The sequence below is a fragment of the Molossus molossus genome, unplaced genomic scaffold, assembly GCF_014108415.1.
Source record: "Molossus molossus isolate mMolMol1 unplaced genomic scaffold, mMolMol1.p scaffold_m16_p_20, whole genome shotgun sequence".
Taxonomy (NCBI): Eukaryota; Metazoa; Chordata; class Mammalia; order Chiroptera; family Molossidae; genus Molossus; species Molossus molossus.
The window spans coordinates 43,991,484-44,010,601 of record NW_023425356.1 but is presented as its reverse complement, the minus strand read 5'-3'; the positions used below and the strand labels follow the sequence as shown (position 1 = coordinate 44,010,601).

Here is a 19,118-nt window from a genome sequence, read left to right as displayed (position 1 = left end):
AGGGAGTTCCAAGTCCTGGGAACCTTGTATGAATCTTACCCATCCACCTGGGGTAAGATCTATGCTCCAGGGAAGAAGCAAAGACTTCTTTTCTTTTGCGTTTCCGGAGGGACAAGGAATGATTCATCTTTGGGTTCCCTGTGCCTTGCACATAGCTGTGCTCCATAAATATTTAAAAGTTGGGAATAAGGCCACTTGAGACTAATACAATATTGTATGTCAAATGTAATTGAAAAATACTTTAATAATAATTCTAAAAGTTTGGGAACAGGATCTAGAAAGGCACACCCAAAGGATCAAACAGTGCCTGAAACCCAAAGGGTTAAAAACACTGGGGAGCTGTTTCTCTCCTACCTAGCAACTGCTGACACTGCATACTTCCCCTGTTTTTATTGGGAGAGGGCCGTGAGCGGCAGGCAGTCGCTAAATCACCGAGGACTGGGTGGAGTTTAGGTTCTTGTAAGGTCCACAGGGACTTGTCGGTGTTTTGGTTCAAAGGATCTGAAAGAAAGGCCTTTCGGAGGGCTGATGGTGCTCCTGTTACCCCTCCTTATTGTCTGTACGGTGGAGCACAGCGTTGCCCGTGAGTATCCCGGCTCTCAGCCGCAGGGGGACAGCTTGTCTTCCTGACGCCGCAGGTGACCGGGAAGGCGCCTCCCCGCCCCGGACCCGGCGGAGCGCTGCTCCGGGAACAGTTTTCCGGCGTCTGGAAAGACCCCCTGGTGACGTCCTCACTTTCCTTCCGGGCAGAGCCCCCTCTTTCCGCCCAGACCCCTTCTTTGACTTCTGCTGCTCCTCCGCGTCGCACAGGCCTCGAGCGGCGGAGCGGATTCATTGTTCAGGTTTATTTACGGTTTTCTTCCTTGCCACAAGCTCCACCTGTGACAAAAGATCCCAGAAAGAAAAACTGTGGTTCTGGACCTGGTTACTGGGTGTGAGAGATGTCAGCCGAGCCGAGGAGTTTTTCACGGTTTAGGGGCCCATGTAACTGGGGAAACAGTTACCCCCAATACTTGAGAAGGCCCATGGGCTGGAAGCAGCAGGCTTCTCTGCCCTAAGTGGCTCCCCTTCCTGGGGACCGGCTCCCTGACTCAGCCCCATCGCGCGGTGACTCATGGGAGGACCCGAAGGACTCTTTCACGTCGTCTGTGTACTAATTACACAAATGTTGGTTGATGGCCCACTACGTGCCAGGAACTTTGGAGGCTACGACGCTGAACAAGACAGGCATAGACATTTCTGCTTCTACAGAAATCGAATCCAGAAAAATCCCACCATTTAAATCAGAAATGGGAAAGATTGGGAGTGAGGGTCAGAGACAGATTGATGGAAAGAGGAAGGAAGGAAAGGGTGATATTTCCAGGAGGTAAAAAGCTTGTATATTACCTGCATTTGATCCTTAAATAGCTCTCCAATAATATGACCACAGTATCCCCTAATCATAATCTTTCATGTGATGGTCTCACCAATCCAGGCTAAGAAAACTCGGCCCAGAGAAGTTGACCCAGCTCATGTAATGAACAGTCTGACATACACAGTGGCCAGGGCTTCACGACAATGTCACCGCGCCTCTGGATGCGGACATAGGCACTTTGATAATGTGTGGAATGTGAGATAAAACCAGTCATCTATAAAGAGTAGGGAGGGTCTACTTTGTGCCGGTTATTCTCCTTTTAACTCCTAGACGTCATCCTTCTCTGTCTCATCTTGTGCCCTGAAGGATGACTCCTGCAGACTGTATCACCCAGTCTCTCTTGCAGGCTGATTTCCACCCAACAGGAGACACAAAGCAAGGAGGAAAGAGAGGCTGGGATATTTCACCTCCTCCTTTCCCCTGTTTCTGTAATGTCTCTGTTGGTAGCTGTGTCCCTCTGCAATAGTGTCCCCCTGCAGTCTAGCTTTCCCTGAATAGCCCCTTCTTCATATGGTTCCAGCTCCCACTGGGCTTCAGCAACACAATTTGCTACTCTTATCTTTGCAACTCTAGCAATCCCATCATTGCTAGCTTCTGGGCCTCATTATCTCTCATTTTTTTCCTTAACCTTGCCCATACCACATAGAAGGAGTCCTTTCTTAAGGTCTCTTCATGAAACTCATCTGGAGCATAGGCTGTTACCTGCCAGGACCCTGACTGAGAGTTCTTGAACATGGAGGGATGCTGGCAGGGAAGGGAGCCAGGGTTAAAAAAAAAAAAAAAGACTTGGTCTACTTGATACATGTGCCTAATGCTGGCCCTCAGTAGGAGCTTCTAGACATGGAAATGCAGGGAGCATTTAGGGGCACAACTCCAGGAAGTGTCAAGATAACTCCAATGATCACTTCCAGTGTGTTGTTTTCATTGACTCCATAGCCTGCAGTAAGTAGACTGCTCCTTCCTGTGTACTCACTCCCATAGCTCCCATTCACAGTTTTTTTAATTTCCTAATTACAAAGACCTTTCCTTCAAGGCTCTCTTTAAAGCCAAGGAGAATTCTCTTCATTTTTTTCTTCATTTCCCCGGCACTACCTAGTGACCAATAGGCACTTAATGCCTCCTGAGTGAATTTATGTTCAAAGGTAATGTCCCTAAGAAATTGAAGTTATCTGACTGTGAGCCATAGAGAACTTGGGCAGCAATAATGACTGCACATTTGCAACTCTGGTTTACTATAGTAGTTGCAGAATTTCTATGGGAAAAAATGATGTTTCATGCTTTATAGCTCATCTTGTTGTTCCCTTCAGCCCGTGTGCAACTGTGACCTGGTGATGTGGGTGGGTGCATAGGGCATGCACAGAATCTCTCTTGCATAGCCATATGTGGTTTGTGTTTCATATTGAAATAACCAAGGTCAGTCTCTTGATATTATTTATAATTCTATGGATGTATCAACCTGCTATATCAATTTGCCTCATGAATGATGGCGTCCTTCAAAGATAAAGACTGATGCCTGACCGGTGTGGCTCAGTGGTTGAGCATCGACCCATGCACCAAGAGGTCGCTGGTTCGATTCCTGGTCAGGGCACAAATCCCCAGTGGGGGGCATGCAGGGGATGGCCAATTGATGTTCTCTTTCATTGATGTTTCTCTCTCTCCTTCTTCCTTCCTCTCTCTCTAAAATCAATAAAGAAAAAAATTAAAAAAAAAAAAAAAAAGACTAATGCTGGATAAGACCCCTAAATTGACAACCAAGCTAGTGTACAAAACACAACCTTACAGATTATCTGTTTAGATATGACCTTGAGTTCAAAGAGTTAACATGAGAAAATATGGGCATTTGCTATAGACTTTATAAGCCTTCAGTCTGTTTCCATGGAGCTGTTGCCAAGGTACATGCAGTAGAAATTTCTCCAAGACAACGTTTTACTCCCCTAAGGCCCTCTTCTTCTTCGTTGACATGGAATCTATCTAAATACGAGAAATTCAAGTAATTTGTAGATTTTTTTTTTTCTGATTAGTTGAAATATCTATTTTCACTAAAATCCATTGACCTCAACCACCCTCTTACTCCAGAGGAGTTCCAAGAACTGGAGGAAGGGGGCCTAGGTTAAAGATCAAGCATGTGGCTCTTTAAACACTTGCTTTATGAAACTCAAATTGAGACAGATGACAAAGGACATTTTTTTCTGACACCCAAATTTATATTTATTATCAAAACCCTTTCAAGAATACAACGTATCAAATCACATTTTGTTATGACTTCAATGAATCATTTAAACAGAATGAAATTCACAAAACTGGAATTCTTCTGGGAAATATGAAACATATGGTCATCATTGTATAGAGAGAGTACTGAGAAAAGTAAAACAAAAAACACCTGAGCTCATTCATTTATTTCTTCTCTGATGTCCTTTGTGGTCCTACAGTGGTGTCCTTGCTGCTCCTCAAACACAACCTCCTCGAGGACTTGGGCTTACTGTCCTGCCCGGAAGGTTCTCCCATGGCTCACTTCCGCACTGCATTCACATCTGTGCTCAGATGCCGCCTTCTCAGAAAGGACTTTCCTGGTCCTTCTAGCTAAGAGATCAGCCCTCGTCACACTCTATCTCTTTCTCTGCTTTATTTTTCATCACTGCCTTCTAGAAATTAGCCCATCGGGTTGGGACTTTGCTGTGTCCATTGCTGCATCCCTAGCACTAGGGCTGTGCCTACTGGAAATTCAGAAAAGAATAAAACTTATACAAAAGGAGACATGGGTAACCTCCAAAAGGGTAGCCTCAAAAGAGGAGCTAAAAAGTCAGCCTGTCACATTCAGCACTTTGGGGCCCTCAGTAAGTTCCTGTAGTTAGATGAATTCTTGCTGCCCCATAGAACCATCCACAGCACTGCATGCTTGGTTTGAGAAGTGTCCAAGGGTCCTCTTAACTAAAAATATCACCATCTACTTCTCCCCCTCATTCCCGAGATGCCTGAAATTCCAAAGAGTAGTTCCCAGAAATTATAATCATTTTGACTGTATTAAGGCATAAGGCTGCTTGGGAGGGCCAACAAATAATAGGGACTTTGTTGACCTGGTTATCCAATCAGGGCCCACAGCCAGTTGTAGGAAGGTCAAGCCTGAGCCTCCAGGGACTGGGAAATAAATCAGTGACAGTGAGTCATCCTTGACACAAGGGGGCGGGAGAGAGCAATGGTGATGGAGTGGGGAGCCTGAAGCAGTCTGGGCTGGGGAAGTGCCCCTGCCTTAGGACAATTTGGGTGTCTAAGGCAGAGGGGCTTCCAGTTTGAGCGCTCAGAGAGTGAATCCTGGCTCCTGCACGTATGGATTCTAAGGATGATCTTGGGCTGTTTTCTTCCTCTCTCTGAACCTACTGAAATTGGAATTTTAAAACCTATCTCAAAGGGTTGCTGTGGCCCTGGCCGGTTTGGCTCAGCGGTTGGAGCGTCGGTACAGAGAGACCCGGGTTCGGTTCCCGCTAAGGGCATGTACCTCGGTTGCAGTTTGTCCCCGGCCCTGATCGGTAGTGCGGGTGGCAGCCACTCGATGTGTTCCTTTCACGTCGATGTTTCTCTCTCTCTCTGTCTGTTCCTCTCTCTCCCTCCCGCTCGGGTGAGGATAAAAAAAAAAAAAGGGGAAAAGGGTTGCTGTGAAGAGTAAAGGAAACTCATGTTTATCAAAGGCTTAGCCTAGTATCTAACACATGGAATGTACTCAATACATAACTGCAGTTGTCACGGTTATGATTCAGATGCTGTGGCCCTCGGCCCTCCGTAGCTCATTGAGGGCCCAACTTCATAGAAGGATTGTCACCTCCTCCTTGGAGCATTTCAGGATTGCTTCACAGGAGAGCAGGCTCTCTCTGAGCACAGTCAGTACCTTGTTCGTGGCATGTACGGCTTGCTGCCACGTGTCACCGCACTGTATCAATTTATGTTACATGCTTTAGTCCTCCTATAGTACTGTGAGTTTCTGGGGGAAGAACTGCTGTCTGATTCGTTTTTCTCTTCCTGACATTGCCTCACAATTCCTTGCACATGGTACATACTCAATAAAGATTGCCCCCGTGGATGAATACCTGAAAACACTATCAATTATTTTTTAACCAGACATTTTCACAGCCTTTTGTAAAAATGGCCTAACCAGTTAATCTATAGGTTAAAGGAACATAATTTAAGATCCTAAGCAACACTATGTCTGGTCAAGAGCCCTTTGGCTGTGTTGCCTGGGCTTTCCAGCAGCGTCTGTCAGAGGCTATCGGGACCTGCAGCAAATGCCCTTGGAGAAGAAGCAGCTTGACTGGCCCGAACAGAAGGCCACATTCTACATTGTAACTTTCAGCTCAATAAGTGAGTTGATGCTGATAGTTCACCAAAAGGAAGAGAGAAACCTAATTTCAAATTATTGGAGCAAGAAGAAAGAATCAGAAGATTCTTAGGTTGAGTCATATGAAATTGTCATTTTAGTAGATCAAAAATGATCAAATGTAGGTCTTTTCAAATGATTCAGCCTTCTTAGTTCTACTAGAAATCTGATCGTCTGGATAATATATCCATAGGATACAGATGATCACAAGGTCTAATGTACTGTGAGAGAAAAGACTTCCCCGATCTCTTCTGTTCTGAGTCACTGATTTAACATCTGTCCACCAACCACCCATCACAGCCGAGGTCACATTTTGGAAGCCCAGCTGAGGAGTAAGCATGACTTGTACCTGTGGACACGCCAGATGGGTAGCTGGGCCCTCGGCAAAGGAAAGGGAGGGCGGCGATGTCCTGGAGCGGGGCCAGGCCGAGCTGCACGAGGGGTGGACAGGCAGATGACCGACAGATGGAGGCCAGCCTCTAGGGGCAGAGCAGGCTGGCAGGTGGCGGGCTGCTGCGAAACCAGGAACTAGACCTGGTTTCGAGATGAGGGTGGAGAAAAGGACAGTACACTGGACTTGGACAGCATTGTCAACAGACCATATTTCTCCTATTTCCTCTTGTAAATTCTGGATAATAGAGTTTTAGGAAATAATATTTTTTATACGAAAGAGAAATGACAAAAATTGTAAATACTGTGTGTGGTGATGATGTCAGTGATACTCAGAAAAAATTCTCCCATTGAACAGTAATGCCCCAAGATGACAAAACCTTTTTCTTTGTACTTGTTGGCATTTACTAGGCATGCAGACCCAGATGTCATAAATGGAACCCCAGATTCCAAGGGAAGTTCTATACTAATGCAACTTAGCTCAGTAACACATTCTCTTTTCAAATTCCTGCTTCCTTCTCCTCTCCCATTCTGTGCCTGGAATTTGATTTCTGTGTTGTTGTTGTTTTCCTATGAATAACTGTGGAAGCAATTCCTACCTCTTTCTTTCCCCCTTACTGCCTCAGCTCCAGCCACAGCCTTCTTGCTCTTCTCTGAACATGCCGGGCAGGTCCTTCCCTCAGGACCTTTGCACAGCGCCCCCTGCCTGGACTGCTGTGCCCAGGTATCTGCCTAGCTCTTCATTCCCTACAGAAGTCACCTTGAGGAGGCCTCCCCTAACCACTGTGGTTTAAAATTGTATTGCTTAGTCCTCTTTGCAGCTTTTCCCCTCCATTATACTTACTTTTTTTAATTAAAAGATTTTTTTATTCCTTTATTGATTTTAGAGAGAGAGGAAGGGAGAAGGAGAGAGAGATAGAAACATCGATGAGAGAGAACATCAATTGGCCGCTTCCTGCATGCCCCCCACTGAAGATTTGGCCCACAACCTGGGCATGTGCCCTGACCAGGAATCGAACCAGTGACCTCTTGGCGCATGGGTTGATGCTCAACCACTGAACCACACCGGCTGGACTCCATTATACTTATTAAAAGACATTTTATATTTCATTTATTTTTGTATTGTCTGCTCCCTTCCCCCACATTAGAGTGTAGGCTCCATAAGGGCAGACATTGTATCTGTTTTGTGTGTGGTGTGCTCAGGGCCTAGCACAGAACCTGGCACAGAGGGGCCCTCACGTTTGCTGAATACACAGACGGATACAATTAGTGTGAGCACGAATGTTCACGACCTGTTCTTCCTTTTGCCTCCACCTTTAAACAGTTGCGTTATCTGCAGAGCCACAAAACCTTTCCAGATGTGGAGGAATAGAACTGTTTCAAAGCCAGTGACAGATTCGAGCACACCCACCTTTTGCAGACTCCATGTAAATTAGATTTCACTCTGCTCCCCATTCACCAGCCTGCGCTTTATAAAAGTACTTTTTAAAGTGTAAGTTCCAGGTTAAAAGAGATTCACGTCCATTTCTGTATATTTCCTTATTTCAAAACAGAAATAAAATGTTTTGTCACTGATCTAAGTCACAAATACTTAGGAAGTTCCTGCCACATGCCAAGGAAGAGAGCTAAGTGCCAGTGCTTAAGTGTTTTAGGACCGAACGCAGTGGGTAGGAGGTAAGCAGGATGATAGGAGAGAAGGCAGAACGTGGGGATATTGGTTTGGGGATAGAACTTGTACTTCTGCTTCCATCCCTGGCTCATGTCATAAGAACCAGCATCTTTGTGATGAGATGCCCAACCTCAGAGACTTCCACTGTGTTGCCTCCTACTCTGCCCCGCCCCCACAAGAAGGGAAAGGGGGGAGGTAAAGGGTCAAAGCAATGCAGAGGGCCCTTGGGGGCCCTTGTGCTCTGCCCAAGCCTGGAGAAGAACAGCCTCCATCTTACTCAGAGCTGCAGCTGACATACAGGACACCTCCTCTAGGGAGGTGCTCAGGGGACTGGGGGTCCACTCGGAACCCTAACTAGCTGCCCCGCCCCAGCTAGAGGGGCAAGGAGAAAGGGGAGAAAAGTTATGCTCTTACAGACTGGTACAGTCAGCGCCTCCAGCAGGGTAGGTCAGCCCCTGGGAATCCTGTCTCCCTAGTGGTTAAGGTTAGGGTACCCTGGACTCCGGGTGGTCGGTTCCAACAGATAGTCTGCACGTTATTGATTCTTTCAGAAGTAGTTTCAGAGAAAAGAAAAATAGAGGCAGACTGCATGCACAAAGCTGACCCAACCATTTTGTGAGCTGATTGTTAACATTTTGTTTTTCTTAAATATATATTTATAAATTAAGAGGAAGGCATGAGCATCATTAGGTGGTAGTCAGCCTGGGGAACGGGAGCCTGACACCCACCCAAGGTGCCCTGCACTGACAAGGGCCACAGCACAAGATCCGAGTGCCAGGGAGGAGTGGGCGCAGCTGAGCGTGGAGCGCTGTGCGGGGATTGAGGGGACCGCAGCTTATGCGTCTGGATGGCCTGTGACTCTAAATAGCTTCCTTTCTGCCTCCCTCCCAGGGACTCATTCTCTGAGATATTTCCGCCTGGGCGTTTCAGATCCCAGCTATGGGATCCCTGAATTCATTTCAGTGGGGTATGTGGACTCCCATCCCATCACCACATACGACAGCGGCTCGCGGCGGAAGGAGCCGCGCGCGCCGTGGATGGCGGAGCACCTGGAGCCGGATCACTGGGAGCGGTACACGCAGCTGCTGCGGGGCTGGCAGCAGGCCTTCCGGGTGGAGCTGGAGCGGCTGCAGCGGCACTACAATCACTCAGGTGAGTGCAGCCGATTGCGTCCCCTCCCTGGTCCCCACCCTGGCCCAGAGGTCCCTGGGCGGACAGCGTGTGTGAGCTTCTGCCAAGTTGCCCTCTCGGCGACTTTTGGCAAAGCCTGGACAATTTGGTTGATGGGGTTCAGTGCCTGCCATCTGCCCTGTGCATCTTCCCAGTTGGCTGTCACCCTCAGGAGCCCTTTGTCCTTTGCTCCCCATATCCCTATCCCAATATCACTCAGGCTTGCCACCTGTACCGTCTCCTTTCCATCTAGATGCGGCCATTCCGTGTCATTTTCTGGTGGCCAGGCTTCGTGAGTTGTTCACTTATGCATCGTGACTTATGACATTAACTTTTCCAGGGATATTTCTGGCTCTTGCATATTCTCCCTCCTCCACTGCACTATAAAATGGATCAATCAATCATTCCCATTATAGGAGTTACCCTATAATTCCCCAAGGCAGGAATAATCATGTTCCTTCGGCACACAGTAGGTACGCCGCAAATATCTGTTGATCGATGAGATTATGTCACAGGAACCTCCTGGTGACAGTCATGCCATGGTGGACCTGTAGGGTGCTGTCCTGGGGTGGAGGGTGCTCCTAGCCACGCCCCCGGTCACATCACCTGGGCGCCCACCTCCATGCCACTGTGCAAACCCCTCTCTGGCCGGTGTGTTCCAGGGTTTCACACGTACCAGAGGATGATTGGCTGTGAGTTGCTGGAGGATGGAAGCACCACGGGGTTCCTGCAGTATGCATACGACGGAGAGGATTTCATTATCTTCGATAAGGACACGCTGTCCTGGACAGCTATAGGTAGTGTGGCTCACATCATCAAGAGGGCATGGGAGGCCAACCTGCATGAGCTGCAGTACCAGAAGAACTGGCTGGAAGAAGAATGTATTGCCTGGTTGAAGAGATTCCTGGAGTATGGGAAAGATACCCTGCAAAGAACAGGTAAAAGGAAAGGAGAACACCTTGCCCCGCACCCCCAGGACACTTGGTTTTATACATAATTTCCTCTACTCCAGGTTATATTCACCCCCTATTCTGAAATCCATCTTGTTAGTCAGACCATCATGATGACTTCCTGTGAACACTGACTGTCCCTAGTTACTTTCTTACCAGCATCTTGATGAGATTCAGCAATTCCCCTCGAGAAAGTGGAGTACCTCCGGGGACACCTCCTTTGGTGGAGATCCAGTGACACCGGTTCTTCCGTCTTGTCAATGATAAGTCGGAAATACTTTGGGCAGGGGGGCAGTTCTTACAAGTCGTGTGGTAACTAAGGGTCCCCCGACACCAGTATGAGTGACAATCTGGACTTACAAAGAAGACAGACAGAGGGTCTTTGCTTTTCTAAAGGATTTATGATAAGATTTCTTTCAGTGAAAAACTCCTTTTACACATTAACAATTGGATTTAGTTGGTCAACTTTTAGTTACTATGGAACTTTTCACTTATAATTGTGTTGAAAGTGAATTATGTCTATGATGCTACAGGAAACTGCTGGGCACAGTGTGCCTTTACTACGGGGGTGGTCCTTAGTGGGGCGTTTCCGGAGCCGTGGTGGGCCCTCAGGAGGCACCTGGGCCCCAGCTCTGAATATGGACCATCTTCCCAGGAGCCTCTGCTCTGGAGGCGATAACTGGGGTTCAAGCTTCAACTCTCCCGCTCATAGCTGAATAGCTGTCTCAATGTCACGGCTGTGGTTGACAGAGCCCCACTGTGACTGGCCTGAGCACAGAGTGGAAGGCCATTGGACAGGCAGGAATCAGGGCAGTGTGGGGACCTGAGGACTTGAAACCAAGCTTTGAATGGTTTTCTCCGAGAGGAGGATGTGCAGCCAACACAAAGCTCGTCCTCACAGTGTCGCCATTCTGGGAGGATGGGCTTCTTTCTCCTGGCTCTAGTTGCAAACATTTTGTTTTTTATCCTCACCCAAGAACATTCTTCCATTTTTTGTTCAGATAGAGCAGGAGGGAGAAAGAGGAAGAGAGAGAGAGAGAGAAACATCGACGTGAAAGGGACACATCGAATGGCTGCCACCCGCACGACCAACCAGGGCCAGGGACAAACTGCAACCGAGGTACGTGCCCTTAGCGGGAACCGAACCCGGGTCTCTCTGTACCAATGCTCCAACTGCTGAGCCAAACCGGCCAAGGCTGCAAACTTTTTTTTTTTTTTATCCTCACCCGAGGACATTTTTCCATTTTTTTTGTTCAGATAGAGTGATAGGGAGAGAGAGGAAGAGAGAGAGAGAGAAAAACATCAATGTGAAAGGGACACATCAAGTGGCTGCCACCCGCACGACCAACCAGGACCAGGGACAAACTGCAACTGAGGTACGTGCCCTTAGTGGGAACCGAACCTGGGTCTCTCTGTACCGACGCTCCAACCGCTGAACCAAACCGGCCAGGGCTGCAAACATTTTTAATCACAGGAGGACTCTGGTTGGCCTCAGTGGGGTCACGTGCCCCCCCCCCCCTTGCTCTAATCACTGTGCCCATCAGATAAGTTTCTAAGACTGACTGTGGGTGACAGAGTCAACAAGAACTAAATGGCACATCCAAGATGTTTAACTGAGTGGAAGTCAAGAAAGAGATTATTTACAGAGGAACAGTCAGGGCTGGGGACACTGGGAAGGGATAGTGAAATACCCCGAGACTTGCAGCAGAGGGAAGCCATTACACCCCTTAGATCTGAAGGCGAAAGAGGAGGGGCTGTCATTACCAGAGCCCAGCAAGGGCTGGTACCCTGGGAGAACCTTCTAGCAAGAGCTGTGGCTGTGGAGGACCACGGTCACTGGCAGACTGCAGTGGCTGGGCACCTGTGGACAAGCCTTTCTCTCCTCTAGTTCTCCGATCTTGCGAAGGGTAGTCCTCCCAGAGGCCCGACCCAACAGGGAGCTGGGGGCGCGGGAACCCTGGAGCCCAGCCTGATGAGCACTGTCCCCTGGGGCAGAGCAGGGCACAGAAGGTCTGCGATTAGAGCTGGGAGCCAGCGAAGAGAGAATAAGCAGGGCACACCGTTCGGGTTATGTTTGGGTGGCAGGGTTGAGATTGGTACCTCTGAAAAGAATCATGAGCTAGGGTGCCATGGACTACTTTTCCAATACAAGTAGTGTGTTCAGGAGAAGGGCTTCTTGTTATCAGAAAAACGGGGCTAATAGATGCTAAGCCAGCAAAGCAACAACCCTGAGTAAAATTAGTAGGTGCAACGTGCCCGCCTCACAGAGATCGCTGTGAAATAATGTGTATGAAACTCTGTACACTGCGGGTCTGTTTACGCGTTAAATGTTACTGTGGCCAGACTGAGGAATGTCTGACAGCTCAGGCTCTGGCTGAAGTCGAAGGCCAGCCAGGGGTTATGGGAGACCCTGAACCATGAGGCACTTTAGGCCGAGACCAGCCAGATCTGAAGAGGGGCCACGGGAGCCCCCACCCCCCTGCCTTGATTAGCAGCGGAGCCTTGGGTAGCAGAGAACACCCAGCTGCTCAGCCTGCTGATCTCGGTGCGCCAGCGCTAGGAGCCGGCCGACAGAGTTTAACTGGGATTTGAAGGCTAATACCCGTTGGAAAAACGGGGGTGGGGGGAGCTTGGGCACCTGGTTTGTGTGAGAAGAATGTGGGAAGTCTAACTTCAGTGTACCTACGCCCCCTCTAAGCCTCCTCGCTCTCTACTGTGGGTGTCCTAATGGGGTCTCAACCCTTTGGTCAGAACCCACTCCTAGAAAAGGATCTGTGATCATTTCTTAGGTACTGTCAACAAGCAGAGTCTCTCTTGGTGGTGTTTAGGTTACCTTGTTAATGTTGGAAAGCCCCATCGTTTCTCCTACAGGAAACAGAAGAGGAAGGTATTGTGGAGGCGAAGGCTCCTCCCTGTATCCGGGTGGCAGGTAGCGCGGTGGGGTGAGGAAGTGAGTAGAGATGAGCAGGAAGCAGCCCCTCCGGGGATGGCGTTGGGCTCTGTGTGGCTCAGGTCTTGGTGTGACTCAGTGTCAGCAGGAAACGCTAAGGACAGCACCATATGGAAAATGAGCAGCATGGTCAAGAGGAAGCAAGACCACAAGTGGACAGTTCTTTGTCATCTCTCCATGATATGAATTTCCATAGCCCCTCTGAGGGCATAACCATGACGTGATCTGTTGCATGTTTGTGTTGCATGGTTGTGTCTTAGTCCATTTGGGCTGCTATAACAAAACAGCACAGACTGGGTCACTTCCAAACAACAGACATTTATTTCCCACAGTTCTGGAGGCTGGAAGTTCAGGATCAGGGTGCCCACAGGGTCAGATGAGACCCTGTCCCAGGTTTCAGACTGCTGACTTCTTGCTATGTCCTCATATGGTGGAAGGGGACGAGGGATTAGAGCTGGGAGCCTCTTTCATAAAAAAGTAATCCCATTTTTAGCGTCCTACCCTCATGACTTAAGCACCTCCCAAAAGCCCCACTTCCTAATAGCATCATCTTTGGGGGTTAGGATTTCAACATATGAATTTGGGGGAGGGACACTAACATACAGACCACAGCAATCGCCAAGGTATCAGCTGAGTACGAAGGCAGTTCAGAGCCGAAGCTGAGCTGAGCTGACTGTGATATCTTTGACTAGTACAGGACTGAGAAAAAGGAGCACGGAGTTCTAATCTCCAGACTCGCTGAACTACTTGTCATGCACGGTCACATGCAAACCGTGCAGCTCCGCTACACGGCACAACTCCACATTCAGTATTCCTGAGCACACCGCCCTAGCAGGAAGTATACCATAAATCTGTTGTTGGTAAACCTGGGTTCCAGGTCCTTCTTGGTTTTAGATGTTTCCCGCAGTGAAGAAAACAAATTGGGAAACCCAGGTGCCAAGTTCTAACATTGTATGCTCAATATATATATGATATTTCTATTCAACTTTACCTTCTCTTTCCTAGAGCCTCCATTGGTCAGAGTATATCACAAAGAAACCTTGCCAGGGATTACAACCCTTTTCTGCAGAGCTCATGGCTTTTACCCCCCAGAAATTTCCATGATCTGGATGAAAAACGGAGAAGAAATGATCCAGGAAATGGATTTGGGAGACATTCTTCCCAGTGGGGATGGGACCTATCAGACATGGATATCCTTGGAGCTGGATCCTCAGAGCAGTGACCTTTACTCCTGTCACGTGGAGCACTGTGACGTCCACATGGTTTTTCAGGTCCCTCAGGGTAAGGACAGGGTGTGCTTTCAGGGTGTGAGACAGGAAGGGGGGAGAGCAGCAAGCCTGGGTCACTGCGTGCATTGGAATGGGTCCTTTAAATCAAAGGTCTCACCTGTTGGTCTCAGGGCAGGATTGCTGAATGCTCTTAAAAATGACTGAGGATCCCAAAGAGCTTCATTTATGTAGATCATCTATATCGCTATTTACTATATTAAAAAGTTTTTCAATTTAAACTCCCGAGAACACAAGCACGTATTTCATTCATTTTCAGAGCAAAGGTGGCGTCCCGTGTGATACAGCCTCTGGAAAGCCCCATTGCACAGGCGAGAGAAAAGGCAAATCACGATGTGGGCCTCTTGCGCTCCCTGCAAGGGTCTTGAAGCCCCCTGGGGCATTCAGACCCCCGAGAACTCCTGTACCCCTGTTTTAGATTATTTCCCTGAACGGAGCTGTGACGTGGGAAGCGAGAGTAAGGGAAATGGTGTTGGGCTTCCTGATGGTCACAGGGACAGAAGTGCCCAAGAGTTAGTACAGAAGGGGAGGAAGGCTTGTAGACTTTCCTCATGTGCTTGCTTTCAGATTCGGGAACTATCCTTCTGGTGGTAAAAGCTGTCTCTGGGTCCATTGTCCTTGCCATTGCCCTGGCTGGAGTTGGCTTCCTGGCTGGCAGAAGAAGGCCCCGAGGTGAGAGGCACGTGGAAGGGGCCATGGGGGTTGCGATGGTCACTCGTACAGCTCCACAAGCTTTATTTTCTGCACCTGCCATTCTACTGTCCATTTAGGAATTAGTTGGGCCCCACTCTGTGACCACAGCAGGACCTGGAACCCCTCTTCCACCACATGGGTAACACACACGTAGATAACGCCCGCGAAGAGAGTGGTTTGGTACGTAGGTGATGCTGATGTCAACAGAGGAGGACTTCCGTCCCCATGAACTGTTCTCCTAGAAGGTGTGGCAGAGAAGATACAATGATCTTGATTTGTCTTTTTCTAAACTATATCCTTATCATTATTTACTATTAACTTTTTGTTTTGTCCTTTGTTTCGAGACATCAGTGAGTTTTCTCATTTTGACCAACATTTTCTGACCCAATTATATGAAAGTCCTTTTCCTTCTAAATTCATCTTTTAGCCCAGCTGGTGTGGCTCAGTAGATTGAGCATCGCCCTGTGGACTGAGAGGTCCCAGTTTGATTCCTGGTCAGGGCACATGCCTGGGTTGTGGCCTCAATCCCCAGTAGGGTTGTGCAGGAGGCAGCCGATTGATGTTTCTTTCTCACATTGATGTTTCTATTTCTCTCTCCCTTCTCTCTCTAAAAAATCAATAAAAACATATTTTTTAAAAATAAATAAATTCCTCTTTCAACACACGAAATGTTGAAGAGTAGATAGATACCTTTGGAAAATGGGACTCAGGGGAAAGAAAAGGGGAAAGAGAAATGGGAGGGATATAGGCTCTTGATGCCTTGGGGAGACCTTTCATTCACTCCGTATATATGTATTAAATACCTGCTATGTTCCAGGCACTGTACTGGATGCTGGGATGTAGCAATGCAAAAGACAGAAATGATCTCTGCTGTCTTGTAAGGTCATCTCCCTCCTTCCCCCGCATCCCCCGGCTTCAGTAGATGCTCAAGTTGATCACAGCATAATATTGATGAGACCCGATTTATGGGTTTGAACCCAGTGTGGGCCAGGAGTTTGGTGTTGTTCATAACCACAAACTTCAACCCCAATTCAAGTGATATGGTAAAAAGCATGTTATAAGTTTTTTTTTTTCTCTTTATTGATTTTAGAGAAGAAGGGAGAGGGAGAGAGCAATAGAAACATTGATGAGACAGAACATTGATTGGCCACCTCCTGCATGCCCCTCACTGGGGATCGGGCCCACAACTGGGGCCTGTGCCCTGACTGGGAATCGAACCAGCGACCTCTTGGTGCATGGGTCGACGCTCAACCACTGAGCCACACCAGCTGGAGGGGAAAAAAAAAGCATGTTATTATATCAATGTATAAACTATCCCATTACTAGAAAATCAACTCAGAGAGTAGTGGGTCATTCTGATGTTTTCTTTACAAAGTACTGCACTAATCCCAATTCAATAAATGAGAGTTACTGAAGCAAAAAAAATATATATATATATATACATATATATATATATATATATATATTTTTTTTACAATGACACACCTGTCTCAAGAATGACACACTGTGAATTCTTGCTTTTTATCTTGTGGAATTAGTGAATTTGAGTTAAAATGTGTCGAATACTAAGAGAATCTTGACAAAGCAGGCTAAAAATGTCAATGCCAGCTTCTCAGATTTTGCTTACCATTGCATAATTTTTTTGAGCTATAAGGGAAAATGCACGTATCTGACTAAAAAGTCTTTCTTTCAGAGAAAAATGAAGTCATCTACCTTCCTGCACCAGCTCAATGATTGAGGATAGCTGTTCCAGTTGTCTTTCCCCTGGGAACCATGGTCACCTCTGTCCCCTGTGGACTCAAGTCCGGTACACCCACAACAGGCATGGATATTACAGGATTGAGCTTTTACGCCGGAAGGATGGGAGCCACAACGTTTTCTTTGTTCTTTGGCTCCAAAAAGACTGTCAGCTTTCAAGCTCTTTTGATGGACTCATTTATCACATTTGGATCTAAATATAGCTTGTCACATGACACAGCACTACCCTATATCCCATCTGTCAACGATGATTTACAAGTAAATTAGAGAATCTCAGAGCTGGAAGGAACCTTCCATGAGAGGGCCGGATATGTCTTCTCCAGCGCCTTTGACTTGAGCATTCAGCCTCCACTTGAATAGCATCAGTGAAGGGCACCTCACTACGTCATAAAGTGGCCTTTTTCTTCCCTCATGAGAATGTATCATGCAAGAGCTTTGATCATGGGTGCTATGACTGTGACCCTAGAGACAACGTTGGACCACCCTGGAAAAGCAGCCAGTGAGTTTCTCTGATGGGCTGTGAATCGCCAGATCGTTTTACGTATTTCCCTGCCTGAGAGAAAGCCAGTGTCCATTTTTATGGCATCTCTGCCTGGTAGCTTGGAATCTTGGAACTATGCCTGGTCGGATCTGAGGAAGTGATCTCATTCTTTCTGTCTTCTGTGGGAGAGTAAGAGCAATAATTTTCAGACACATGATCACCTTCAGTGGAACTACAAATACCTAGATACAAGTGTACTATTTTAATATAAAAGTGATACTCCCTGGCTGGTTTGGCTCAATGGTTAGAGCCAGGGCCCGCAGACCAAAGAGTCTCAGGTTCAATTCCGGTCAATGGCATGTACCTCAGTTGCAGTTCATCCCCAGCCCTGGTCAGGGTCGTGCAGGAGGCAACTAGTTGATGTGTCCCTCTCACATCAATGTTTCTCTCTCTCCCTCCCTCCCTCCCACTCTATCTGGAGATAAATAGAAAAATGTCCTTGGGTGAGGAGTATATGTATATGATGTATATGTATATGTATATGTATATGTATATGTATATGTATATGTATATGTATATGTATATAATATAAAAGTGATAGTATGTGTATCAGAATAGGGTTCAATTCTAACTTCTGTCCTTCCTCTACTGGCTTATTGTGGATGGGCCACACTCACCTTTATACATATGCTTGTTCTCCACACTTATTCCCCATCCACTGAGAGTAAATAAAAGCCCCACTGTGAGAATTAACACTCCCTTGATCCACCTTACTGTACCCCTAAAATCTTTTCTATCGTTTACCTCTTGTTCGCCTGTCATCTTTGATTCTCAGTAAGAAGGTCATATTCTGCCAGAAGGGAGATGCTGATGTTTTTCAGTCAGTTAAATGAGTTCAGACCCCAGGACCCTGGACTCTCCTGGACATAAAGTTTCTAGAAACACTCAGGCCATGGGGAGCCGTAATGTGGCTGGAGGGGAACTCACCAGTGTTTCCACTGCGGTCTCCTTCCCCAGCAAGTGTTCTTCTAGCTTCCCCACTGTGGGCTTGGCTGAGTGAAAAGAGCACCAAATATGGCCACTTGCAGGAGTAAGTGAAGATAAACACCATGTATGCCAGCAAATGTATCTTTGTTGTAAATCTTCTTTTACATTTATTCCATCTCTGGCCTGTGAACCATCTGAGGTTATGAGCAGAGCCACAGCTAACCCATATGGGACATTTGTTCAGATTGGAGAACTTTTCCTTCCTTTGGGTGGACACAGACCCAGGCTGGGTGACATGGCTTAGTCAGTAAAACATGACATGGCAGCTCTGGTCATACCATTAGAAAATAGATGGATATTGGTTGTAGATTAAGATGAATGAATTAACTTGGAAGGGAGGGGTGGTAGTGGAAAAAACAGGTCAGTTTATCCAAAACAGTAGAACTGGACACCCTGTTTGTATATCAAAGAGCTAAAATTATCTGAAAGGTTTTGCATAATCCTATCATGGAGTTTATTTATGGCCATCTATTTTTAAATTTTTGTCATATTACACAGTCTGTTTCACAATGCCTTGTATGTATGTAGTAGGAACCCAGTAAATACTTCTTGAATGAACCAGTACAGTATTTTAATTAGCTAGTCCTCATGTACTGGTGAAAAAGAACAGTGTCATCTTACAACTGAAATCATAGAGGGGAAATGTCTCACTCAGGATCATATGACATTCCAGAGCTCAGGATGAATGCCCCAAGGACCAGTCTGAATTCTTCAAAGGTTTCTACAGCATTAACATTATTTAATAACTTTATCTTGTTATTGCCTTGTCTGTGAAATTAGGATCCCAAACATTCTAACCACACTGCTTCTCCCCACACATTAGGGATAAGGACAGAATTCAGAGGTTCATACAACCACCATTTTTCTTAAAGGTCTATGAGAAGGTCTAAAGGTGCTAAGAAATGAATTCTCAGTCATCCTGGGGGCCCTAAATTTGATACCTA

General features: G+C 47.0%; 1 protein-coding gene across 6 annotated transcripts; it reads left to right on the top strand.

Moving 5' to 3' along the window:
* The first annotated feature begins 437 nt into the window (after positions 1-437).
* On the top strand, positions 438-17,471 carry LOC118637864 (major histocompatibility complex class I-related gene protein). Of its 6 annotated transcripts, none has more exons than XM_036273487.1 (7): positions 560-583; positions 7,495-7,662; positions 8,731-8,991; positions 9,672-9,947; positions 13,915-14,190; positions 14,763-14,867; positions 16,582-17,471. In XM_036273487.1, exons 3-7 carry the CDS (start codon positions 8,877-8,879, stop codon positions 16,620-16,622), a joined length of 813 nt encoding a protein of 270 aa, XP_036129380.1. In that variant the 5' UTR covers positions 560-583; positions 7,495-7,662; positions 8,731-8,876; the 3' UTR covers positions 16,623-17,471. The 6 variants fall into 6 exon arrangements, with proteins under 6 accessions (XP_036129377.1, XP_036129382.1, XP_036129376.1 ...); XM_036273485.1 differs by lacking the exon at positions 560-583 and adding an exon at positions 6,579-6,894; XM_036273483.1 differs by lacking the exon at positions 7,495-7,662 and having other exon boundaries at positions 445-583.
* The last annotated feature ends 1,647 nt before the right edge of the window (positions 17,472-19,118 follow it).